Raw genomic sequence first — 12,036 nt, forward strand, 5'->3', positions numbered from 1 at the left:
GGAGGCAGCCTTCCTGAGGCCACCTGCCCAGGCGTCTGATGGGTGGTCTCTGCAGAGACCAGGCCCAGCACCCTTCTCTGGCCCCGCCCTGCCGGCAGACGTCCTGCCAGACCCCACCTGACTCGCTCCCAAGACCCCCGCTCTGGTCCCTGGTCCCTGTGCGGTGGCCAGACAGGCCTTTGGAAACCGCAAGCGGTCCAGTCACCCGCTCCCTCGGGGCTCTGCCGCATCACCAGACCTGCATCCAGGGAGTAGCTGAGCTCCTGCGGGGCCTGTCTGCAGCTGGCCCAGCCTCTGTCCCATGGAGCCCCGTGTCCGCCTCTTGCGGCCCTGGGGGTGGGTCTGTTCACTCTGCCGACGTGACAGCCCTTGGAGACCAGAACTACCTCTGTCAGTGAAGTCATCTCAGCCATCCATTCCACAGATGTTTATTGAGCACCTATCAAGTAGCAAGAGCAGTCCTAGGCATGGACTACAGCAGTGACTATAACCCTCAGGGTCCTGCCTCTGGGGGAGTGTGACAGCGTGACCTAGTCAGTACGAGGCTGCAGACGGCGGTCAGCGGGGGAGCGGCCGAGGCCCAGCCCGGAGGGCTCTTCCCTGGTTGAGGAGGAGGCCCAGTACCCGGGGGGCCTGGGGGAGGCACCTGGGGCCTCCTCACCTGCTGCTGCCCAGCTCCCCGCACCAGCCCATTTCTGTCCAACTGGCACAGGCCTCAGGGAGCACCCCAAGGCCACGATCTCAGCCCAAAGGAGATGGTGGTAGGAGGGGGTAACCCCCAGCCCAGCAGATAGGTGGGGCTGACCTTAGGTCTTGGGACTTTGGTGTGTAGCTAAAGGCACTTGAAGCTGCCTCTGGGCTTGGGGGTTCCCAGAGGGCACGGTGATGGCACAGTGGGGGTCCAGGCAGCAGAACAGTCTCCCCGGTAGGGGACGGGGCAGAGTCGCCGCCTGGACCGCAGCACTCTGGCTCTCAGGAGTATCAGTAGTCAACGCATGGTGAGAAGCTGCAGCGCACGGAGGGCGGGTGCCCATGGACACACTCAGTAGTGCTCCAGCTTCAGGCTCTTGTACAGGCAGCAGGTGAAGAGCATCCCGAACACCTGAGCACAGGGCCAGCAAGAGCACGTCAGCCCCGGCCCGCAACACACATGGCACACGGGCGAGGCCCAGCCCCCCACAAACCTGCACACGGGTGATGCCCAGCCCCCCATGCACACCACATCTGTACACTGGCGATACCCAGCTCCTCCCACACACCTGCACACGGGTGATGCACAGCCCCCGCAACACACCGCACACGGGCGAGGTACAGCCCCCACCACACACCTGCACATGGGCGATGCCCAGCCCCCCACACACACCGCACACGGGTGATGCCCAGCCCCCCACACACACCTGCACACGAGTGATACCCAGCCCCCCCGACACCACACCTGCACACGGGCGATGCCCAGCCCCCCACACACACCTGCACACGGGCCATGCCCAGCCCACACACACCTGCACACGGGCCATGCCCAGCACCCCCCCACACACACACACCTGTACACAGGCAATGCCCAGGCCCACGGCCCCGATGATCCTCAGGTGCTCCTGGATGAAGGTCTCCAGCTTGGTGATGCAGCCGCCCTGCACGGGTGGAGGGGCTGCTGAAGGTGGCGAGTCCTCCAGTCGCCTCGGGGACGGGGCCACCCAGCATCCCAGGCCGCTCAGCAGGCCCCACCGGCCTACCTCCACTTTGTAGATGTTGGAGGCGTGGTCCCGCCGCCCACAGCCGGGCACCACAGTCTTGCAGCAGCTGTCAGGGACCACTCGCCCGCCCGCCTCGCCCGAGCGGATCCACTCGCTGTCCTGCCAGTCTCGCGAGTTGTTGCTGCCACAGCAGTGAAACTGCAGCAGGAACAGAGCTCAGGCAGAGCCCCGGGCCCAGCCCTGTGGCGGGGCTCCCGCAGAGGTCCAGGAGGCCCCGCCCTGCGCCTCCCAGCCACCCACCTCCTGCTGCAGCTTGTCCACAGCGCTGGTCACGCCCTCGTGGCCCGGCTGGTGGTACCGCCTGGTCATGGTGTCCTTGAGGTTCTCCTTGAGTTCTGCGTTCAGCTGGGGTGAGGGAGGGACAGCTGCAGCCTTGGTCGAAGACTCCGAGGTGGGGCAGGGTGGGAGTGGGCGTAGACCGGGAGGGGGGGCATGCAGAAGGACTCTGGGAAGGGCTGGGGTCAGGGAATGGGCGTTGGATGCTGGCTCAGACGGGTGGTTGTAGGCCAGGGGGCTGGGAGTCACCCAGATGGCCGTGGGCAGGGTCGGCGGCAGGGAAGGCACTCCAGATTCCCTGGACACCTGCCTCAGCCAAGCAGGCAGCTCGGGTGCGGAGGGCCGGCTGGTGGTCCCTGTGGCCCACCCTCCACCTGTGGCCCCGCCCCCTCTCCAGGGCCTGAGGGCGCAAGGCTCCGCACTGCAGCCTAGTGCGTCCTTGTCCTTCCTAGCCCACGCGTGTGTGCCCCTACACGGCAGGCCTGCACGTGCATGCCCTGCCTGTGCGTGTGTGGCCCAGCGCGTGGGTGTCCGTGTCCCTAAGTGCACGTCCACGCCCTCACACGGCCTGTCCCAGCCCTCACCTGCTGGTAGTAGATGTAGGCCAGGGCCCCGGCAATGATCTCCAGCAGAAAGATGATGAGGAGCAGGCCGAAGTACTGGGGGAGGCGCAGGGACTCAGGTGGGCTGGGGCGCGGACACCCCCATTCCGTGAGGACACCCAGCGCCAGGCGTGACAGAGCGTGGCCACTGCCCTCAGCTGCCAAGTGGCCACACAGTGGGGGCCCCCGGCAGCAGGTGAGGGCTGGGGACCCCCAGGCCTCCCAGTGCTCCTCCTCAGGTGTCTTCCCTCTGCTGGCCCAGCTGGGATACGAGGACCCACAGGTGGGCAAGGAGCCCCTCCCAGGTGAGCACAGCAGAGTCTGTCTGTCCTGCAGTCTCACCCATCATTCCCTTCTAAGCCCTCCTAACCCAGAACCAACCCCGGGCAGCCTGGCGGGGAACCCCACCCCCACCCTCGGTGCGGCAAGCCCTGCTGACCAGACGCAGCAGGTTCCTCCGCTCCTTGAAGGTGGCACAGCAGCCCAGTGCCCCGGTCACCATAACAACAATGCCCGCCACCACCAGGATGTAGGCTGTGGCCAGATAGGTGCCCGAGGCCAGCAGGCTGATGTAGTCGCTCTTGAGGGCCAGCGTCCAGATGCCCACGGCCATGACGGCCAGACCAGCCAGCTGCGGGCAGTGCACACCGGTCAGCACATCCGGCCCCGGGCGTGGACCCCCGGCAAGGCTCCTCCGAGGTCGGGGAAGGGGGTGCCCACTGCTCACCCAGAAACAGCAGTTGAAGGTGAAGAGCAGGTACTTGAGGCAGACGGTGCCACATGTTGTCGACTTCTCCCCAAACTCGCCCATCCTGGGGCCGGTGGGTGGGGGACGGGCTGCCCAGGAGGACAGCCAAACGCCAGTGGGGAGAGGAGCGGGGGACACGTGTCCAGACCAGGTTGGGGCCAAGCCAACCGCCTGCCTGGGTGACGATTCTGGGAGCGTCTGTGGGAACCAGGACCCCTCCCGGGAGGGCTGCACAGCAGCCCCCGCCATCACTGCAGCAAGGGCGGACGTGGTGCCCGCAGCCCAGCTGAAGCCTGGGGGGCCCGGCTTCCCTGACCAGCGCCCAGGGCACGGTGGGAGGGGCATGGAGGACCCCCAACCACCACCACGGGCTGACTCAGCCCTGCAGGCAGCCAGGTAGGACGGCCCAGCAGGCACCTCGGGTGAGCTCAGACAGGCCCCCCACACCACCCCACCCCAAACATTCCCAGGGCCCCACGTCACAGGGTGGCAGGATCCTACCGGCTGCTGGGGCGGGGGGGTGGGGGGGGGGCAGAAGCTGCTCCAAAGTAGACTGATCTGTGCTTTTCTAACTTAGTCCTATGGCCTTGGAGAAGGCCCTTAGGCCTCATAAAGGGCCGGCCTGCCTTCCTTCCAGCCAGAGCTGGCAGGCGCCACCCCCAGACCTGGGGGTCCTTCCTGAAGGGGGACAGCCACACCGACCCAGGGGGAAGTGTCCCTCCAGCCTGTGCCCCTCCCCAGAGCCACCCCACCCTCTCCTTTCTGGGTGTCTGCATGAGCGGGGTGGAGACACAGAGGGCAGAGGAGCCCTGGGGCCCTGTTTCCAGACAGACACAGCACCTCCCCGAGCTGGACTTCTGGCTGCTGCGCCTAGCACTCACCTGGCTGGTGGGATGGCTCCTCTGTAGGGCAGGTAGACAGAAGTTCCCGCCTGAAGAGGCTCCACTAGAGGGCCAGGGACAGGCCACAGGTCAGGCTCAACCTGGATGGGCAGGATCCCACCATCCCTCCTTGTAGCTGACCCAGGTACTGGCCGCGAGCTGGCGCGTCCGCCCCGCCCCCCGCCCGCGGAGAAGGGAGCGGCCAGGCCCGGTATTTTGGCCTGGGCTAGGGCGGGGCAGGGCAGAAGACATTTCTGGACAGTCCGATCCTGGGAGGGGCCGCACGCCTCCTCCAAGCCCCTTAGTCTGAGCCTTGGCACCTGGCCTGTAACTGGCCCTTCCCCCACCAAGCGGCAGTAACTGCCGCCCGGGAAGAAGAAAAAGTGCAGACCCCCCGCGCCGGCGGACCTGGGACTGTCCCGGGGTCCGGGGTCCTGGGAAGGCTGTTTCCAGGCACAGGCTCCACCCGCACGGCCCGCCCTTGGGCGAAGGGCTGAGGAGCGGGCCGCCTTTCCGGGAGTGCCCGGAGGAGGTGAGCCCCCAGGGAAGGGCCAGCCAGAAATAGCTCCCGAGGCCCTGGACACGGCCGCCCCACCCCCGGCTCCCGAAGCCCAGCCGGGCCTGTCAGCGGCCCACGCCCCAAGGTGGGGGACTCCCAGCTCGGCTCCCGCCCGGCCGGTGAGGAATTCGCGCGTCACCGCGATGAAGTCACCGCCGCCGCCACCCCCACGCCCAGGCGGGGCGCACGGCCCGCCCCCTCGCACCGGCGGAGAGGAGGGCACCGGTGTTCGCGCAGTGCGTGGGGTGTTCGGGAGGAGCCCCCGGCCCGAGGGGGCCGCAAGGACCGTCCGGAGACCAAGGAGGCGCCTTGCCCTCGCCCGGCGGACCCTCGGCCCGCCGGGCCTCCGGGCACTCGTCTACCCCCGGTAGGAGCCTGCGGGGCCGCCAGGCGCGCAGCTTCTCCCGGTCGTCGGTGCCCGGCGGTGCACTCACCGGCCACGCGTCCGAGTCCGGCGGGCGGCGGGCGGCGGGGTCGGCAGCGGCGGCTGGGAGAGCAGAGAAGACACAGCCGGCCCGGGCCTGCGACCTAGACGCGAGGTGCCGCCCCGGGCCCCGCCCCGAGCCCGCAGGCCCCGCCCCCGGCCGGCGACGCAGGCGGGTCCCGACAGCGCTCGGCGCGCGCGGGCGGGGCACCAGCCGCGGCGGCGGCCTGAGGGCCACCCGAGGAGGCCGAGGCCAGGCGGGCTGCGGCCCGAGGCACCCGCTCGGGAGGAGCGGCGGGGGCGGGGCGGGGCTGCGGGGGTCCCCGGGACAGACGCGGGCCTGCCCGGGGGAGGGCCTAGAGGTGCAGTCAAGGGCAGAGAGGGGCCTCTCTGGGCGCCGTGCGGAGGACGGCTTGCAGGGGAGGCCCGGGTCACGGCGTGAGAGGGTCCGGACAGGAGGGTGTCGCCTGGGAGTGGTGGGAAAAGGTTCGGGAACGAGGGCAGATGCTGCGACCGGCTGCGCTGGGGATCTAGAGCGGAGTGCCCGACGGCTCGAGGCGGCGCCGTCGGTGGGGACAGCTCTCCCGGGACAGTGGGCGGCCCTCGTCCCCTGCTCCCTGCCCGAGGCTCGGGCTGGCAGGGCGGAGGGGCACTGGAGACAGCTTAGGCCCACCCCCGGCTCCTCCACTCAGGACTCCAGTGGGCTGAACTAGCCAACCCAGGGCTGTGTGAGGACTGGCATGGGGAGGGGGTGGCCCTGGAGGCTGGGGGCGGTCAGAGAACCCGGCCCACTGCTTCCTGGCCGACTGGCCTCAGTCCCTTGGTCCCTACAACTCTGGCGGACGGTGAGGGCTTGCGGACACGTCCAGTGGACACACAAGGACGATGGACACCTGGTCCAAATGCTACGGCTCCCACACACACAGGAGGCCGAGGAGGGTGAAGTCAGGGGACTTTATTCGGAGGAGGGGGTTTTCCGCTAGTTTTGATGCGCTGGGGATAGAATGAGGACCACGGGAAGGGACATGAGTCCCTGACCCCCCCAGGTTAGTTCCTTCATGTCTGCAAGTCAGGCAGGCCGGGGAGCTCAATGGGGAGAGCTCACATCCTGGATAGGCAGCCCCCAGTCACGCCGAGTCGCCTTCAAGGGGCGGCTTCTCTGAGTAGCCAGGTGAAGCCCAGTGAGTCACTCGGGCTGGTCAGCGGGCACTGGGCAGGTGGCCGGAGCCGCGTCTTGGGGGGCGAGCCCAGCTACTGCAACAGCAGCAGCAGGGGGCGCCCAGCAGGGGGGCGGAGCTCAGAGCCTTCCTGCGGCTGCTACCCAGCCTCTGGGCTTCACAGACGTCCCTCTCGTCTCGGAGCCGCGTGTTCAGCTCCCTGGGGAATAGCAGTCCACAGACTCTGAGGGGGTCTCAAGAGGAAGCACGCCTGGGTGGGGGACGCGGGCACGGAAGGGCTTCCTCGCGGTGGGGGGCGGTGGGGGGCGCTGGGTGGAAGCCGGCGGGGCGCGGACCCCTTCCGGACGCACCTGAGAAGCTCCAGTTGCCGCAGGAGGCTGAGCTTCTCTTTCTGCATGTTCCTCGAGACCGCGACCACATCTCTGCAGGACGGAGGTGGTGATGCGGATGCAGGAAGGCGCCTCGGGGTGCCGCACGGCCCCCTGGAGGACCCGCCCCACGGAGACCCCAGAGGCGGGGCTGGAGCCGGGGGCGACGGCAGCCCGGAGCTCCAGGCGCGCCCCTCCCCGGGGCCCGCCCCCGAGGGCCCGGCCCGCCCCCGGCACCGTTGGGCTTGCTCGCGGCGGCCCTGCGCGTCGCCCTCCAGTCTGCGGAGCTGCTCCTGCGCGCCCTCCAGTTGCGTCCGCAGCGCCTCGTTGGCCAGCCACAGCTGTGCGTTCTGCGCCTGCGCCTCCAGCTGCTCGGAGGTCCGGGCCTGCAGCTGTTGTTCCAGCTGGGGGAGCGGGGGGGTCGAGGCTGGAGAGAGCCCTTCAAGTCGCCAGGGAGTGCGTGGGGACGGCGGGGCTTGGGCCCGGGCTGGGCCGCCATGCATCCCTCCGCGCGGCGGCTGCTCACCTCCCGCTGCCGCAGCCCCGCGCGCTCCAGCTCCTGCTCGCGACTCTGCAGCTCCAGTTCCAGGCGGCCTCTCCGCTCCTCCTGGGGGAGGCCCTAGGACGCGCGGGGACACCTGAGCCCCCGCGGGCGGCAGGGGCGCGGGTAGGACCAGTTCCGTCCAAGAAGGCAGCCCCCCGGAGACCCGCGCGCCCGGGCTGGGCCCACCTGACCCCGCAGGCGCTGGCGCTGCTCGCGCAGCTGCTGCTCCATCTCCTCGTACAGACACCGCACTTCCCTCTGGTGCTCGCTCTCCCGCCTGCGGGGAACCGAGGGTGAGACGGCGGCTGAAAGCCTGCCAGCACCGCAGCCAGGAGCCCCTCCGCCTGGCCCTCCGGCCGCACCCGGCCTCCCAGCCCTCACCTCCGCAGAGCGTGCTCCAGGCCGTCCCGCTCTCTGGCCGCCTCCTCCAGGCAGGCTGACGCGCGCATCAGAACGTCCTCGAAGGAGCCCAGCAGTTCGGGCCGCTCACGCTGCAGCCGGGTCCAGAGCGCCCGAATTGCCTGCTGCCTGGGGTGGGTGGGTAGGGGCTGAAGCCGAAGGGAGGACTCCCCCACCCGGAAGGGTGAGCCCCAGAGGCCCCCTGGCCTTGGACAAGCAGGGCACCCTCTTCCGCGTGGCCTGGCAGGAGGTGTGTACAAGCGGGGTTGTGTCCTTGTGTACCCAGGGCTGTGCCTGTGCTGGGTGCAGCCGTGACTGCTGACTCCAGAAATGCAAATTCTGTGGGAAATCACGCCCGGCTCACAGTAGTGGCAGCTGAGAGGGCCGGACCCAGCCTGGCCGAGGGTCCCTGTCTGGGAACAGGCACGCAGGCGACCTGGACAGGCCTGCGCAGGTGGACCGAGCAGTGGAGGGTGCTGGGGTCGGGCCAACATCGACTTACTCGCCCAGGACCCGGGCCACCCCCAGCTGCTCCAGCGCCGAGCTGAGCAGCTCCTCGTCCTCCTCCACTGAGCCCCCAGCGCCTTGCACATCCAACCAGCCCGACTCGAAGGTCTCCTCTGGAGCCCGGGAGGGCAGAGCACCCGCGGTGGCCTCCGCGCCCACGAACTTGCCTGCAGGGCGTGGGAGGAAGAGACTGTTACCCCCCACAGCTCAGCCCACCGCCCCCCTCACATATCCTGCCCTTCTCTGAGCCCGGTTTCCTGTTTTTCTTCCTGACTCTGGTCCGACTCCCGTCCTGGGAATGGGAGGTGACAGCTGGGCTCAGGCCAGAATGAGGCACGCCTAGCTCCCAGCCTCACTAGGGTTAGGCTCGGGCAGAGGGGTGGTAGCCGGTGAGCACACCGCCGCATTTGGGGGCTCTCCGTGTGTTTGTGTGTGCTCTGGAGGGAGGCCACGGAGGGGTGTGGGCTGCCGACCTTGTGGGCCCCAAGTCACGCGTGCCAGTGGGCTGGGGGTGGGGCTCAGGGCCCAGGCTCACCCAGGCCGAGGCAGAACTCCCGAGCGGTGAGGAAGCCGGTGTGCGCCTGGTCCAGGCTTTCAAACACAGCCTCCAGCTGCTCGGGCGTGAGGGGCAGGTCGCTCTGCAGGCCCTGGCAGGGCGGATGGCAGGGCTGAGTGGCCAAGGTCAGCCCCGGGGGCAGGCAGCTTCTGGGGGCGGGGGCTCACCTGCAGGTCGTGCCGGGTGATGAAGCCCTTGGCCTCCTTGTCGCACAGCAGGAACAGCTCCTGGGCCTGCTCCAGCATCGTGGCCAGGGGCCCCGACGTGCGGCCGTGCTCCCACCCCTCCTCCTCCTGGGCCTCCCCAGCCCCGGGGGCGCTGGCCATGGCGGTGGGCTCAGCCTTGGGTGGCCTGAGCAGAGCTGAGAAGAGAAGAGGAGAGAGGAGAAGGGCAGGCAAAGCGGGTGTGAGGCAAAGGCAGCCGAGGGCTAAGCGGGAGCGGTGGGCACCCAGAGGTGGGGCGCAGAGGAGCCTCCCTGCCCCCATGGGAAGCGGGAGAGGGCTTGGCAGAGGGGCCGCCAGGGGGCGTGTGGCCCAATTTCAGGCAGTGGGGCCGGCGGGCGGGGGCCTGGGTGGAGCTAGGCAGGCTCAAGGCCACCCTCGAAGCCAGCAGGTGCAGGAGAGGCTGCATTAAGGGAGGCGGGCTGGGGGCTGCTCTAGATCTTGTGACTGAAATGAGGTGGGGGCTCGCGAGAGGGGGCAAGGGCTTGGGTGAGGGAATGGTAAGCCGCAGAGGACTTGAACAGGTCCTGGAATTGCCGACCTGGGCACGGGGCTGACCAGGCCGGGCCAATGAGAGTACCAGGCGGTCCTGGCTGCTCAGCGCCGACCCTGGGCCCCGCCTCCGGCCAGCTGGCAGGCAGGCTGGCTCCGCCCTCCCTGCCCGCAGCCCCTCCCACCGACCTGGGGCCCCACGGAGGGCAGGTGCAGGGTCCAGCCCGGGCCTCGAGGCCTTCCAAGGCCCTTGTCGGGAACCTCAGGGTCTAGCCTAGCAGCCTTTCCTGCTGGCACCGTGCTCACAGCCACACTGGCCTCCTTCCCAGGGGGTGCCCTGCCCGTTCATCAGACCACCTCTTGTTCCCGCAAAGCCCTGACCCCCGAATTTCCCGAAGCCAGCCCCAGTGTGGCATCACCCCCCGACCTGGGACCCTGGGGTCGTCGCCCCTCAGTCCAAGACTGTGATTCTCCCCCCCACCCATATTCCCGGGGGTGGGGGGCGACCGATAAAGAGGGCGGGTCTGAGGAAGGGCGGGAGGAGGGGACGTGGGCGGAGACCACTCCCCCAGCGCGGGCTCGCCCGCCCCCGGCCCAGCGCAGGCATTCCACCCCACCAGCGGCTCCCTGGCTCCCTGGGACCCGAGGGCCATCCCAGCCGGAAGCTGCACTGTGTCCCGGCCGCGGAGCGGAGAGTGGGGAGGACTCCTGAGCCCCCACGCCCTGGGGCCCCAGTCTGCCCTGCCCGTGCCACTGCGCGCCCCCAGGGGCACCGGAGTCCCTGGCCGTGATATGCAGGGATCCATGAACCCTGTGGCGACCTGGCGGGGCGGGTGTGGAGGTACGCGGCCAGCGCAGGCAGGGGTTGGGGGGTGGGGTGGGGGGTACCTGCCAGGCGCCTGCCTACCTGCGAGCTTCACCGCCACACCTGCGCGCACTGGGCTGTCCACCCGCCAGTACCGAGACCCCGGCAGGGCCGGCCGGGCGGAGCCGCCGCCGCTGTCCCCGCGTCCCCGCCGTGTCCCCGCCTCTCAGCACTGCCCTGTAGCCCAGCACTCAGCCCGCCCGCCCTTGCATGCAGCCCCCGACCCCCAGGGTCTGTCCTGTCCGAGCCTGAGCTCCTGGTGGGGTGGAGACGACCCCGGGGACACTTCCTGCACAGGGCCAAGGAGGGGGGGCAGTCCTCAGGATCTCGATTTCAGGCCCCGAAGAGCGTGCAGGAAAAACCAGGCAGGAAATAGACCAAAATATTTTCAACGGTTATCTCTAGGAGTGGCGTGACTTTCCTCTCTTCCCTATGCTTCTCCAACATTCTTTCCCATATTTTTTTTAAACAATAAACAAGTAGTATACTACAACACGGTATTTAAATCAGTGCTTTAGAGGCCTGTGTGTGTGAGGGGGAGTGACTGGGTGGGGGGGCTGGCAGGAGGTTCCTGTCTCAGCAGGCGCCCCAAACCCTCCTTGGGGGCATAGCCCTGACTGTAGCTCCCGTTGGGGGAGGGTTGCCAGAAGGTGCTGGGTGGGGACTGTGTGTGACGTCCTTGCAGGGGGAGAAAATGCCAGCTTCTTCCCAGGGGTCCCCCTCCCAGGTCCCGGCCCGGCCCTGCACCCACCTGGAGGGGCTGGCCTCCCGGGGCCCTCCTGGCAGCGCTGGGGGCTGGAGGCCTCCGCTCCCCCAGGGATCCTGCTGAACTAGAACTGGCTGGGCCTACAGGACAGGACCTTGAGACCAAGGGGTGGCCCCTGGCACAGGCGCGCAGGGACCTGCTGAGCCGGCTCTCCCGGTCGCAGCCCCGGCCCGACCGTTATTGTTGGCTGGGGGCTGCGGCCATGGGGAAGCACGGAGGGCAGGTGCGGGCAAACCCCCAGCAGCAATCAGCTCTGGACTGCCAGCCAAGCACCCCGCTCCGCTCAGAAACCCCCCTTGCCCCATGGGCCCTTGTGGTCACCAAGGGGGGCTGGCCGCATCCCCTCAGACTGCCCAGGCAGGGCAGAGGAGGCCTCCAGAGCATGTCTCACCCACAAGACCCAGCCCCCCTCACCACACCTGCTCCATCCTATATTCGGGCAGGGGGCTGGGTACACTGTTGGGGGCGGGGAGGCTCCTGATGACAGGGGCAAGACCCACACCTCCCACCAGCCTGGGGCCAAACGCCCACTGTGGAGCATCCCCCCTCCATACCCCTCCACCCACCACCGCCCACCTCTCCCCTGCGCTCACCTGGGGAACCTCAGCCTCCACAGCCATCCAACCGGGAAATCATCCCACACCCCCAGGACACCATGAAGTTGTAAACTAAACAGTTCTGTTTTTATTTTGCAAGGATCTTGGTCCCAAATATTTCCATTGGCCCTTGGAAAGCTGTGCCCAAGGGTCCCAGCCAGTGGAGTGGGCGGCAGCCTAGGAAGCCCTCGGTGCTTTGAGGGGGAGCCCCAGGGCTGGCTGGCAGGCCCTGAATGCCAGGCTAGAGGGATGCAGGACCCCGGGAATCCCTGGCCTGAAGCTGCAGAGACACGACATTGG

The 12,036-nt window shown here is 68.6% G+C and overlaps 2 protein-coding genes across 7 annotated transcripts; both read right to left on the reverse strand.

The window, feature by feature from the left end:
* Positions 1 to 412: 412 nt before the first annotated feature.
* On the reverse strand, positions 413 to 5,393 carry CD151 (CD151 molecule (Raph blood group)). Of its 3 annotated transcripts, none has more exons than XM_070783282.1 (9): positions 5,255 to 5,393; positions 4,262 to 4,325; positions 3,360 to 3,469; positions 3,072 to 3,263; positions 2,615 to 2,689; positions 1,995 to 2,099; positions 1,734 to 1,892; positions 1,545 to 1,631; positions 413 to 1,102 (listed from the first exon to the last, which is right to left on the reverse strand). In XM_070783282.1, the coding sequence occupies exons 3-9, from the start codon at positions 3,441 to 3,443 to the stop codon at positions 1,043 to 1,045; spliced, it is 762 nt and encodes a 253-aa protein (XP_070639383.1). In that variant the 5' UTR covers positions 3,444 to 3,469; positions 4,262 to 4,325; positions 5,255 to 5,393; the 3' UTR covers positions 413 to 1,042. The 3 variants fall into 3 exon arrangements, with proteins under 3 accessions (XP_070639383.1, XP_070639384.1, XP_070639385.1); XM_070783283.1 differs by having other exon boundaries at positions 4,262 to 4,362; positions 5,255 to 5,391; XM_070783284.1 differs by lacking the exon at positions 5,255 to 5,393 and adding an exon at positions 4,670 to 4,883.
* Positions 5,394 to 6,179: 786 nt separating this feature from the next.
* Positions 6,180 to 11,281, reverse strand: CRACR2B (calcium release activated channel regulator 2B). 4 transcript variants are annotated; one of them, XM_070783276.1, is made up of 10 exons: positions 11,126 to 11,281; positions 8,964 to 9,157; positions 8,776 to 8,887; positions 8,236 to 8,407; positions 7,716 to 7,862; positions 7,521 to 7,611; positions 7,317 to 7,409; positions 7,028 to 7,194; positions 6,773 to 6,844; positions 6,180 to 6,621 (listed from the first exon to the last, which is right to left on the reverse strand). In XM_070783276.1, the coding sequence occupies exons 2-10, from the start codon at positions 9,120 to 9,122 to the stop codon at positions 6,444 to 6,446; spliced, it is 1,191 nt and encodes a 396-aa protein (XP_070639377.1). In that variant the 5' UTR covers positions 9,123 to 9,157; positions 11,126 to 11,281; the 3' UTR covers positions 6,180 to 6,443. The 4 variants fall into 4 exon arrangements, with proteins under 4 accessions (XP_070639377.1, XP_070639378.1, XP_070639376.1 ...); XM_070783277.1 differs by lacking the exon at positions 11,126 to 11,281 and adding an exon at positions 10,417 to 10,857; XM_070783275.1 differs by lacking the exon at positions 11,126 to 11,281 and having other exon boundaries at positions 7,317 to 7,428; positions 8,964 to 10,332.
* Between the last annotated feature and the right edge of the window lie 755 nt (positions 11,282 to 12,036).

The sequence above is a fragment of the Bos indicus genome, chromosome 29 (genome assembly GCF_029378745.1).
Source record: "Bos indicus isolate NIAB-ARS_2022 breed Sahiwal x Tharparkar chromosome 29, NIAB-ARS_B.indTharparkar_mat_pri_1.0, whole genome shotgun sequence".
NCBI classification, from domain to species: Eukaryota; Metazoa; Chordata; class Mammalia; order Artiodactyla; family Bovidae; genus Bos; species Bos indicus.